At 40.1% G+C, this 13274-nt stretch overlaps 1 protein-coding gene across 4 annotated transcripts in view; it reads left to right on the top strand.

Annotated features, from left to right (window-relative positions):
• The first annotated feature begins 5470 nt into the window (after nt 1–5470).
• Nucleotides 5471–13274, top strand: part of AGMO (alkylglycerol monooxygenase) — a 194591-nt gene continuing 186787 nt past the window's right edge. The window contains exons 1-2 of one of the 4 annotated variants that reach the window (XM_051609488.1): nt 5471–5786; nt 11997–12127. In XM_051609488.1, the coding sequence (XP_051465448.1) occupies nt 5658–5786; nt 11997–12127 (260 nt within the window). In that variant the 5' untranslated portion in view covers nt 5471–5657. The remainder of the gene's footprint in view (nt 5787–11996; nt 12128–13274) is intronic. The other 3 variants (XM_051609487.1, XR_007888514.1, XM_051609486.1) reach the window with 3 other exon arrangements.

Below are 13274 nucleotides of genomic sequence, written 5' to 3'. Positions count from 1 at the left end.
CTCCCATCCCTTCTCCTACCAAAAAAACAAAACACATTTTTCCTCAGTAGGAACAAAAGGTTAAAGTATTTCAAGAGCAGAAAATGCTGAAAAAAAATAACACAAAAAAAAACATTTAAAAGTTTCTGCCTTGTTCTTCAGCCTCCCTGAGTATCCTGATGGCTGCTTCCTGACTCATTAGGCAGCTGTGCTCTCTGCATTAGAACTGGGCATGAGTGAGTTGGCTGGTGTAGGGCTGCTCATGGCTTAAAAGCAGCTTCTTGGAGCTGTTTCAGGTTGTACAGAGATAAGCAGCCGAAGAAGCCAACTTCAGGGAGCGCTAATAACTGACTTAATTAAAAATTCACCTCTTAAGCAGATTGGTAGCTGAACACCCAATGGATGGGCAGCCTAGGAGCCCACCCAGCCCAGGCAATGAGGCATGCAGGGGATGAACAATAATTTCATCAGACCATATGCTTGCATATTGACAAATCTTTCTACAGAGCTTAGGCATGAGATACCACGATAAGTTTGTTCTGAAATCCCCAAGCTTTCCTCAGCAGGATAGAATCTAGATTACCACATCTTCCTGATCATCTTTTCTGTTGTGAATGTCTGTCTTGACTTAAGACCAGAACAACTCAATCCAGTTGTAGCATTTTCTTTTGTTGGGCTATTTCCTGCTGATGGATCATGTTAAAATTGCTCAGCGTCAAAAGACCACCAGTGCTTGCACAAGACAAGCAGTAAGAGTGTACAATGTGCAGCTGGAAGTGGGGGTAGGGCTGAAACCACTACTTAGGCTCTCTTGGAAACTTCTTGCCATACAGTTCAAGAAGGCTAACATGCAAACATGTTAGAAGGCTTTCTGCTTGTGACTGACTCCCCCAAATCAGTCAGAACTCCAGGGTGAACCTCCTTGCCAGTCTTCTTTGCAGCCAGGGTAGCAACAACAAAAGAGGGTTTTCTGTCTCTAGCATTGTTTTATTAGAATAGAAACTAAACCAAAGTAGCTCTGAAACACAGAAAACTGAGTTTTTTGCTGGTTGATGACCAATAAAAATACAGAGCATGTGTGTCAATTCCCCTGCTGCTCACTGTGTCCTAACACGGTCAAGCATTACTCTCAGACCTTGCAATTTCTGCTGGTTTCCTAGGTTGCAGCAACCTTTGCAAAGCTCTTGTCTGCAGGAGCTCCCTCCTCCAGTCACTGTTGTCCTCTTCCTGATTAGGCACCTGCCTCTTCATCTCATGCTACATATGTTACCTGCTACACCTCTTTGACTATCCTCTCCCGGCTTCCCTGCAGCCCAACAGTCCCTCGTAGATCCCATGGAGAGCACCATCTTCCTCTCCTTTCAGAAGATACCCCATAACCCCATCCCTATGTGGCAGCTAGAACATGGGAGGACCAAGGACACTTCCTGTCCAGCTAAAACCTATCCATAAAGACCATAACACCATTTATGCGAATAGGCAAATAAAATGAGAAGCTTCCATCCTGTTAGAGGCTAGTCTTTCAGAAAAAAGAAAAAGAAAAAGAAAAGATAAGATTGAGAAAGGCAGTTACTGAAGTGCTGATGATGTAAAGGAAGCATCTACTGTTTGGATGTAGTTGCACGTTGACACACAATAGCTTGCTGCAGCCATATTTTTGGCAAATGCACAGGAGATGGTGACTCTGTGAGTTGTTCAGTTATCCAATAACTTGCTGCTGCTGAAACGAAGAAGTCCTGTTTCCACTTCATTCTCCTGTCTCTGGTTTATAGTTGTGTGGTCTTGCCCTTTCTCTCCTGGGCTTTCATGCCAACTCCTGCACTCCCTGGATCATCTCAGAAGCCACGTGCCTTATGAGAGCAGTAGAAAAATGTAAAACTGTATCTTTTCCAGCTTAATTTCTTGTTACGTGAGTTTGTGAGATAAATAACTCATGAATAAATCCTGTCAGGCTCTGTGCCATGGTGAGGTAAATGGTGGACGAAGTGTGTCAGAAGTAAGGTGGGAGAGGGTACTGCTGACCACCCATTTTCCAGCACCAAGTCAGCACTTGACATAGCTAAGTGGGAGACCAGAATCTAAGATGCAAATGATTCCTGTGATGAATGCAAAAAATAACCTTCTATAAGATCAGTAATAGATGTTAGTAACCAAGAAACAGGGAATAGTTTTAAGACTAGTAAGTACATTCATCACAGTAAGTTTCCTTGACAGTCTGCATGAAGAGTGTATTACTTTGAACATCTTGGCAACACTCAAATAAATTGATTTTGCTAACAAGTTTTACTGAATAAAATTCGAATGATCTGTATATGAGCACTGTGCTATGGTTAGCAGACCAAAAGTTAGCAGTAAGTGGCTAAGTCCATGGCATGACATTGATTATTGTGCAGAATAACCCTGTCTTCAGGTTTCTGGAGTCAGTACGCTGTTGTTACTAAGAGCTGTGTATTAATACATATAGATTATATATTATAAGAAGAAAACTGTGGGGTGTACGGTTTATCAATGGCAAAGCTGATGTTACAAATATTTTGTAACACCAGTTTTATAACAACACTGCTGCATCTATTGGTGCCTTAATGATACCTGTTGCCAACCTGGAATATAGGTGTTGAATATCTGGAGTAGTGATGCAAAAATTTCTGGCATCTGCTCATCACAACGTACTAATTTAAAGTGTTTCTGTATTCAAAGATACTGTTATGTAAGTAGTGCATACTAAGCCCAGCTCTGCTCTGGATACAATTCAGTTTGCTGTGAATGACTGCCAAGGAAGACTATATTGCCCATCCCAATTTCAACCTGCCCTAATTCCCTTTATGAGTTTATTATTTAGTGCTAGTTTAGTGCTTAGAGAGACCCAAACAGGAAGCGTCTGGGCGTTCTCTGTTCATGAAGTGGGTGGGATGGAGTTCTTCAGAGAAAACAAAATATGATCCACCTACAGATCATGTCAGGCCAGCTCCCCCATTTCCTCTAAGCAGAACAGAGGCTTTTGTTGCCTTAGTTACTGAAATGATCTATTAGTCAACAGCAGAATCCCAGTCTCCAGACAGAACATCCTTCTGCATTTCTAATGCAGCATAGGATGGGAAATATCTACTTTTCTCTTTTGTTGTAAAAAAAAAACAAAAACAAAAAAAGGTTATTTAACTCTGAAAATAATAACAATTAAAAAAATCAACTATTGCAAAAAAGAGTCTGCAGGGTCATAGAATGGAAGGAACTTTGCCTGGAAGAGGGCTACAGCTTCTACAAAAGCAACGTTCCTGGATGCCTTATTTTCTATTCCTTTCTTAACAAAGAAAAGTGAGCACTGGAAACTGCATGCTAAGTTTCAAGGCTTAAACAGACAACAGCAGCTACATTTCCACAGCCAGATTACTGAAGTCTGTCTAGATCTCATAGATACTCCAGATAGGACTTTAAATTGTTTTTCTCCTCACTAGAAGTGTAGGTATTACAGGGCTATAATCTATTTTTCCTTGGACACAGAAGCTGGAAAACACCACCCATCTGCTTCCCCTGTGAGGCATAATCAAATCCAAATTATTTCCTTTAGTTTTGAAAACAAGAATTTCAGTGCAGTGAGATTTCAGTGATAATTTACACTGAAATGGGGGTCCAAAATACTAATTTTTAAGAAAGTACAGAGTTAAAAAAAACCCTGATGGATTATCTTCTTTCCAAGAATGTTGTGAGGTAGTGGTTTCATGGTACCTGAACTGTATCTCAACTTGTGCACGCATGGGCTTCCTTGCCCTGCTAACTGTTCTCCTCACCCCAGAGTGGTCCCCAGATACTGTTTGCTGATTACTTCCATTTATTTATTTATTTATTTATTTATTTATTTATTTATTTATTTTTGTGGGATTAAGTTTTTGGACATTTTAACTCCACAAGCTGATAATGCAGAAAGATAAACACCAGCACAGGAGCAATGATGGGCTCAGAGTGTCCTGCTGGGATGGTGTGGCTGAGGCTGGGGGGGTGAGTTCAAGGAGCCTGAATATGACAGAAGCACTGTGGAAATACCCAGGCTAATCTAAATGAAAAAGCAAACATTTTCTACAACATCTCATCGTCTGCGATGAAGATCTAGTAAAAATGCTATTGATTTGTGTGCTTTTGAGTAAATTTGGAATTTTCTTTTATATGAATTCAGATTTTAAAAGTTAACAACCAAAGTTCTAGGGTAACCTCAAATGACCATAAAAGAACCCTGAAATTGAGAACATTAGGATGTAATTTTGAAGGATTTTAATATGTTTATAAATTTTTACTTATAGTAGTAGTATAAACTATATGTATTATGAGAGTGCCTAAAATCTATTTCACCATTAATGCCTTTTTAAAATACGCTTTGTTCAGCTTAGCAAAGTAAAATACTTATTTGATACTTTCAGTAATTTTCTGACATTCATGGACTACAGTATTTTACCTTATGCAAACTACATAATATTGTTTAAATCTAACCTCTCAGCTGTTTAAATAGCAACATTTTAATACAAACATCACAAATGTGCTTTACTTCAATTGTTTTAATGTCAGTTTCTACATATGTTTAGCTAAACAAACTTTGGCAGAAATTACCTCTCATAGTTCCTTTCCAAAACTAAGAGCTGATTCAAAGTATAAAGGTTTTCTTAATTTAATGACTGGCAAGACTTAATGCATGGCAAAATCCTTACATCAGGATTTACAGCCAACTTTTTCTGCAATGAGGGTAAGTGGAACTGAACATTTGAGATGCAGGGGTTGTTGGGACATCGTGTTATTTTATTTCTGGCTAATCTATTTTATCGCAAAGTTCACTATTATTTGTACAAGTTTATTATTTGTACCAGGGCCAAAGGTACCAAGTGTGACTGACAAACATTTGACAGGGAAATGAATGCTCCTGACCTTCAGACTGAAGGCCTGAATATACAAAGCTGGTCCATCTTCCCAACTCATAATTTTCTAGAAGGATCTAGCATACATTTGCTTTCACTGTTTGATTTCCCTAGTCTTCATTCCTTGGTAAACGAAAGCATTACAGGTGGCTTCTAGAGGATACCTTCAGCATAGTCACCTTAATCAGAGCTATATAAAATTGAGCCATGATCAGTCCTTTTGACAGTTAAATAAAAAACTTTTCAGGGAGAGTGCAAAACTGACCAGTCAGCTGCCCAGAGCCAAGAAGGGCACCTCAGCTTGTTTCTCAAAAAAACCTTAATGCTTTAATTTCATAAAATTCCACATTCTATGCAGAAGTCAAAACTTGAGCACCACTTTTTTGTGTGTGGAAACCCGCCTAAAAGTGAAAAAAAGACAGCTTGAGCTCTGCTTTTTGGGAGTTTTTCAGGGTGAGAAGGGAAATGGGACATGCAGTGTGTGCAAAGGGCTTGTTCTTGACTCCCAGGACTCGGCCACGCAGGCGGTGACACGAAAAAAGCCCCCAAAGCCTCCAAATCAGCACGATTCCATGAGACAACAGAGACTTCCCCCCAAAGCAGCCTTCAAGCCCCCCAGGCGCTGAGGGGAAACGAGGCGAGGCCGCGGGGCAGAGTGACCGTCCGGGCGCACGCAGGCCCCGGGAGCAGGCGCGGAGCGGAGCGGGGGGCGGGCGGCGGGTCCCGGGGCTCTGCGCACCTGCGGCGGCCGCGCCGAGCGGGGCCGTGGGCAGCGGGGCCATGGGCAGCCAGGCGGGGGGTCCGCGGGCGACCGAGCCGGGGCAGCAGCTCCGCGCTCTCTTCTACGCGCTGCCGCCCGGGGAGAGCTCCTTCCGCACGGTGGAGGAGGTGCCCGACTACGTGGAGAAGGTGAGAGCCCTCTCCCCTTCCCTCTCCCTCCCCCGGCAGCATCCTGCGCCCTCCCCGCCTCCCCCTCTGCGCGCAGCTGCCGCCTGCCTTTTTGCCTTCTTTCTTTCTTTATTTTTTTTCCCAAAAAACCCACAGGCGGCCCAGGAAACGCGTCTGCGAAAGGGCACCTAAATTATGATTAAATACTTTGTTCTTTCTCTGTCTGCTTTCACTCCCGGGCTCTCTGCAAGCTGCCTGTGTGAGCTGTCTATATAACCTCTGTTGTAATGTTCTTTTAAATAAGGGCTCAGATGATTTCTCGTGATAGCAGAAGCGAAAGTTTTCAGAGGAGGACCTCAAATATATGAGGGTTGATGCTAACCTTGTCAGTGCTGCTGGATATGATGACAGAAAACAGAATTGAGCAAACCAGAAATCATGACACTGTGTTTTGCTATTACGGTTCTTAAAGCAAGCAAAAAGTCAAGTCTCTTTGTTCTCTTAAAGCAAGTGTTACAAGCTCAGTCAAAGGAAGAAAAATAAAAAAATTCTATTGAAAAGAAAAAATAAAAATTGTTTAAGAGAATGAGGACAAATATTTGTGTTGGGATGGTGCAGTCTCCTAAAGCTCCAAGGCAAGAGTACAGAGGTCAGGGGTGAGCACTCCCTTGTCAGCAGCATATCCCTCCCTTCTCTCCTGCCTTGCTAGCTTATCTGCTTCCATCAAGTTACCTTTGCTCCCTTCTGTCCTACCTATTGCACATATCTTGGTGCCCAGCTCCTGCTGCACCTGGAACAGATGTTAGCTTTTAACTAAAGAGAGAGACAGCAGATAAACACTATTTTGCCCTTGTCAGAGTAAATTCAGTCCAGCTTCACTGAAGATCCAGGCTTTTTACAGAGGTCCCATTAGCTCTGACTATCTGGTCTGCCAGGTAAACCCCCAGCTGTGCTGCTGTGCAGTAGCTGCTATTGGGCTGTCCTGGGGGTGTCATGAGTTGCATAGAGCAGCGCAGCACCATCAGCAGCTTTCTGGGAATTGCAGCGTGCAGCAGCCCCTCGCTGGTGGCTGTTACCAGCAAACATTGCCCTTTTGGATAGGGCAAGCAGAACTGCTGGCAAAGCCAGCCTGTGGTCAATGGACTGCTTTCCTCAGAGATGTTTTGCAACTAAGCTGTAATATCGTGATTGAGAAAGTCTGTGTCGAGCTGGACAGTTTTGCCTTGTCAGCTGATCGATAGATCTGTCTGTCTGTCTATCTGTCTGTCTGTCTATCTATCTATCTATCTATCTATCTATCTATCTATCTATCTATCTATCTATCTATCTATCTCCAGCTCTTCCTATTGCCTACCTCATTCCCTTTTACTCTTCCCACATTTCTGACAGAATCTCACTCACTTCCTTTCCAGCAGCATTCCTTAACATCCCTGGGCTTTCTTCTCCCTGTGCAATATTCAACTCAGAGCTTGACCAAACCTGGATTTTCTCTTACTGGGCACACAGCTGTCAAAGTTTGCAGAAGGATTCTTAATACTTATTTACATTATAAAAATGCTTGCATGCTTCTGCTGTTGGAGAGTTTTGTTGCATTAAGTTTTTGAGGGAATATGTACCCTGCAAAAAAAAACAACCCTACACTAAAAATGGTTATACCTTCCTATAATTGCAATTTTGTGTTAACTGAACTAACCCTCCCAGTACATTTGTTGCCAGAACTGGTCTACTGATGCTTGGTTAATTGGTTGCGTAAAAGTCTTTTAGTGGTATAACTGTCTTAAATGTAGGCAATCCAGGAGAACCCTGGAATGCATTGAGGATAACTTAAGCCAGGTAACACACAGCCCTACTAGATGGGATGTGTTACTGGACCTGTTGGTGACCAATGCAAGTCAGCTAATCAGTGACATCGAGACTGGAGGCAGCCTGGGCTGCAGTGATCATGCACTGGTGGAGTTAGCAGTCCTGAGGGATAACGTCAGGCTCATAGTCCTCAGTTAGGACCCTGAATTTTAGGAAAGCAAAGTTCCAGCTGTTCAAGGAATTAATCCTGTTCAAAACATGGGCTGCTCAGCTGCCAGTGACTAGTAATAAAGCTCTGCAGAAGCATCCAGGGAAAAATCACCCTTCCAACTAGTCTCCACAACTCTGGCAAAAGGTGTCCCAATCCTGGACCATAACCATAGAACTTATTTTTATGTGAGCTTTTGTCATAAAGATTTTGAAACCCTTGATTTTCCATTATTTCTAGAAAGAGAAGAGAAAGCCTAAATCAATTTTTCTCCAGGTCAGAACAGCCTGACTCTTAAAATGTATACTGATGTTTCCCCTGTCCTTTCATGCACATTCTCTTTGCTATGGGTATAAGATTTTGCTCTGTGTACTTGTTTTGTTGTGGTTTTTTTCTCTCATATTCTACGAATGGGCTGATTGAGTACCTTTTTGCTTGTTGTGTATTTTTTTCATCCATAGCTACTTCGCTCCTTGCTACATTCTGAAATTATCACTTGTGCTCGCTGAAAACTTTCATGAGTCAGACTCAGAGCTTGCTGTTCCTTCTGCTGAGAGCCCCAAACTGAAAGCCTTAAATTCAACAATCACTGTTTTTCTTTTCTATTTACTCTCTGCTTTTGAGACCCTAAAGATTAAGTTCACATTTACACTCAATTTTTGCTTCTAAATAATAAGGTACAGATACTTTTGTATTTAGTTTAACAAGAAAACTGAGATTCTTATAAGGACTTGGGATGTTAAGAAAATAGAAACCCTTTCAAGACTTGCAATAAAACCATGAATTTATGCTGCATTTCAACTTAGAGTGTTATTTTTTGCAAGTGTGTAAAGTAGAAACTGGTTTTAAAAGGTCCTTTGCATTGTGTAAGATTTGGTTACTTATAAGGAAGCCCTCTGTACTCAGTGCTCAGAGTAAGATTTTCAAGTTATGGATCAGTTATTCAAATAAACCACAAGCTAAGACAAATCTTTATTAAGTATTTCTGGTGATGGGTGAAGAGAAATAAATAGGAGACAGAATAAAACATGTATAGACCAGAAGATAAAAAAGGATCCATGTTCTGTCTGGCACCTGTGATGCCAGCAGTGGCCATTTCTTAACTTTGTGCCATTTGGTTTGTAGGGGCAACCCTTGAAAACTTTTGCAGAGTTACTTAACCTCCACAGGCTCCTTATAATGTCTTCATTGGACTTTTAACTTCATTTATTTATTTATTTATTTTATTTATTTTAATAGTGGTTAAGCTCAGGAGATGGTTGTCTCTGTTACTGTCTCCTTTTTTTCCCCTGAATTATTTGCATTATCCCTCTGCCTTACATCTCATCCTTAGGCTGTGTCCTATTTGGGACAGGGAGTGCCTTTTCCTTGTGTTTGTTTGGCATCTAACATGTTATGATCCTGTCCCATGACAATAGCTGATGGGTGTTATGGTCACATAAATAATAGATACTAGTCTTGACATAGTTGATCCTTTTGATCTGCTTTGGACAAAGCTTAATGTGGGTGTGTGGGAGAGAGGTAATTTCTTAGATACTAAGAGGTATGCCATAAGTCTTTCCTTCTGTAAGCTCCTTCTTCCTACTGGGAAGCTATGAGACAGCCAAGCATTTGACAGTAGTTTTTCACTCACAAACAGGGAGAGTCATAGGCAGGAGGATAGAGAAACATTCAGACAGCTTTAACCTCCTGTCTGTCTCATAGCTTCCCAGTAGGAAGAAAATATTTAATGAAATCAATGGGAAAGAAGTTATATTAGAGGATATTGGTACAAAGTCAAGTATTTTAACCATTTCAGAGGTTGCTAGGTAAAGTGAATCACCACATAGAATACAAGCATTGTTTATTTCCTATTCACAGTTTTCATTTAATGAATAAAACATCCCACATTTTCTGCCCTCAGCCCATTGAATTTGCTGTGCAGTTTCTGCTGTTCCATAACTTGAGACTGCCTGTAGTCTGTGCTAGAACTGGTTCCTAATATTCTTAGTTGTTCTTAGCAAGACCCTTTTTAGCCCTCCTGGGAAGTACAGCTGCGGTCATCAACCTTTGTTTGATAGAATAGGAATCTGTTATTTAATTATATAAATTAAGAAAAGTATATGAAAATTGTCTACTTAGTGTAGTACTAGTACTAGTGTAAGGTGTCCCTGAGCATAGCAGGGAGGTTGGAGCCTGATGATCTTTAAGGTCCCTTCCAACCTTAACAATTATATGATTCTATTATTCTATGAAATGAAGCAAAACAAGGAGTATTTACATTTTTCTAGAATTTTTCAATTATTTCAAATGGAAGGCAGTGGAGTTTGTTTTTTATTTTCTTATTTCTTTATTATTGGTTTCAAATATCCAAAGATTTACCACATTGATTTTCTTGGGTGCTGTTTAGGCTTTATGCATAGGCTTTCCTTTGCTTTCAAAGATTTTATATAATCAGTTAATGTGTATCGCAAACAGGGTTTTAGATACCTAAATTGCTGTTAAAAGATCAAGCTAGGCAGCTAAATTAAAAAGTGCCATGTTGATACTAATCTTTTTTCATCTGTTATTGTAACCTAACCCTGAGCTGCTGAAGTTTATGAACTTTCACTTTTCCTAGATGCCATAAATCTCTTGCTGCTTGCATGGTTTGAATCATCCTATTCTTCTTCAACTGAGCAATCTGGTCTATATCCATCTTAGTCTTTTAGTGTCCCAGCCTGGTAGGAATTCCCGGATCATATCTCACTTGGCAACAAAAATGAACACCATCCAAAATGCAATGGCATTTGCACGGGGAACATGCTTCTTCCATTAAAATGTTGTATAGGCAGCCCCTCTTCTACAGCAGCACAGTTTGAAGGGTTTCAGTCTGTGAATCCGTATCAGTTTGCAGGTCACTAGAAGGAGGCAGCAGAAGACGACTAACAGGGCAAGTTTGGCAGTGTGATGCCTCCCATAATGGCGCAGAAAGTCTCACTGGTCTTGCTTTTCTCTTGCCCTGCAAAACATGGTGGGAATTTGGTGCCTTAATACCATTGAGAAGGGTATCTCAATGTCTCCAAGGGCACCTAAAAGTTTTCTACAGGGCAAGGGAGGCCACTGAAGGAACATTCATGTGCACAGAGATCTGACACAATTAAAATCGCTCCTTTTTTTCTGTGCTGTAGGCCTTCTAGATTTTGGTGACAGTGGCTGATATGCTGCCACTGCCTCGTCATTCCTTCCACTATGATATGCAGGGGCTGTCAGGACTTCAGTGTCAGTAAAAAAGCGTATGCTCTACCAATTACTTTTATTCAACCCTTTTTTCCTTGCCTATGCTGATGAAAATTTGAGAAGAGCTGTAACAATCTTTCTCCACTGGTGAAAAATGGTGTTGGCACAATAATGATACCATTGCTCCCACTAGTCACAGCCATACCTTTCTCTACTGGGTGCTGCTGTTGTTTATGTTCAATTTACCATTCTATCTGGGATGGGCAGTGTGAATTGAATGAAGACTGAAGCAGTGTTGGGAGCAAGAAATAGTTTGGTCTCACTCATCATCATATTTTTCTTCAGAAAGGCAGAAAATTATTTTATAGTTAGTATAACTCAAAGAAAAAAAGGAGCATTGTGTTGCTACTTGGTCTGGAAAGAGAATGTGTTGTATGGCCCAAAGTGGGTTGTATGTATGGACCAATGGGTTGCACTTAGTTACTATGTTCTCTGATGAACACACGTACAGAAGAGCTGTTGCCATCTGCAGCAAAAAGCATGGCAACAGAACTGCTGAGTAGAAAGAAACTCACTTTACTTTGTCTTTCAGATAATACAGTTGGATGCCAAGTTCAGTGGCTGAACGTATTCAAAAACTCCTTAAATCAAAAGCAGATTCTTTTTTACCTTATGGTCAGAGCAGTCCACAAATATTGCTGCTCTCACTGATTTACTTGAATATGAGAAATATGACCTTGGAAAGACTTTTGTGTTTGTTTTGATGCCATTTAGCAATTCATGTGCAGAAGATAAAAAAAAATAAAAATATGGAAAGAGGTTAATGCATTGGATTTATGCTGGTGTTGTGGATTAAATGGTAGCCTTGGTTGTGAATCATAAGGTTCATGTGGAGCTTTATCATAGTAATAGCTAGTAAGGTGTCAGCCAACTCAAAAAGTATCTGACTGCATAAACTGCTGTTAAGAAAGGTGGATCTACTCCTGTTTGTGTTGTGACTTCTTTTCTTCAAACTTTTTCAGAGTGTTCCATTCTTCATTGCTTTTATTGCGCTGGAGTTTGCTGTCAGCTGGGTTCAGAAGCGTAAGCTGTCAGGTCGGATCAATGATGGCATAAGTTCTCTTTCTTTAGGTATCCTGTCTCGACTGCCAGAGTAAGTATATGTGTTATATTAGTTTAAGGTTGTTTATTAATCACTAAGAAGGAAGAAAAGATTATTATATATTGAAATTGTTATTGCTTACCCAAAATAATTAAACAAGGCAGCTGGATCTTAATTTGCTAAAGTGAAGTTACATAAATAATGTAAATGTCTTTCTAATCTGTAAGGCTAAGTATGATATTTGGAGGGTATTTTCCAGCTCGAGTTATATTAATATATGTTTGATCTTGGCTGTTACCTTTGGTTGATTCTGGGACTTGAGCTGACTTGACCATATCTTGTTTTACACTGTATGTTAAAAACTGAGTTTTCTTTCATTAAACTTCAGATAGAAGAAAACAAAACAAATTAAACAAACCAAAACATGCCCATTATTTCCTTTAGCTTTTACAAACAAAATGGTGTAGATACATTGATTGATAGAACTGTGGTTATGCATGGGATCCAACGTTCTTTGAACTCAGTCATAATCTTCTGTTTGACTTAATTGGACTCTCAAAGGAAGTAATTGTTGCAAATGTGATGATATACTCTAGTCTCCAACATAAAGGCCATAAGATTTACCTGAATTAGTTCATGGTGAACAGAGTTGTGTTTTAAATAAATATCCACTGTGGGTTACTAAACATCTGGTAATAGGGAATTCAGAAAATTCTTTACATAAATTGCTCTAGGTGTTTTTAACGAGATCTAATTGCTTCTAAGGAATATAATATTTTAGATCTGCCTTTGCATGATATGAGCCTCCAGATGATAGGTTTTTTTATATCTTTTCTGTTAGAATGGAATGACATTTCTATTCCCCATGTATGAATTTACAGATTAGCATCAACTTGCATATAATCTGTTCACTACATGAAGAAAAGTTTCTATTATTTGAATTTGACTATATGTTATATTTTCAAGTATTTCAGTTATTCCCACAGTCCTTTTTTTCTGAATCCTTTGCAGTTTTTCAGCCTTCTTAGTGTTGATGTCTCAAGTGCACTCCATATTTCAGAAATTACTGTGCCAAATAATGAAGTAATTTGTTCTCTATTTCTACTTGTTGTTCCTCCCTTTATATATCCCAGGTCCTCTGAGCCATCCTTCATCCCAAAATATTTTTTAGATTCTGTGGTTTACATTCCTCATTCAT

This window comes from Apus apus, chromosome 2 (genome assembly GCF_020740795.1).
Source record: "Apus apus isolate bApuApu2 chromosome 2, bApuApu2.pri.cur, whole genome shotgun sequence".
Taxonomy (NCBI): Eukaryota; Metazoa; Chordata; class Aves; order Apodiformes; family Apodidae; genus Apus; species Apus apus.
This window is presented reverse-complemented; position numbering and strand designations above follow the sequence as displayed.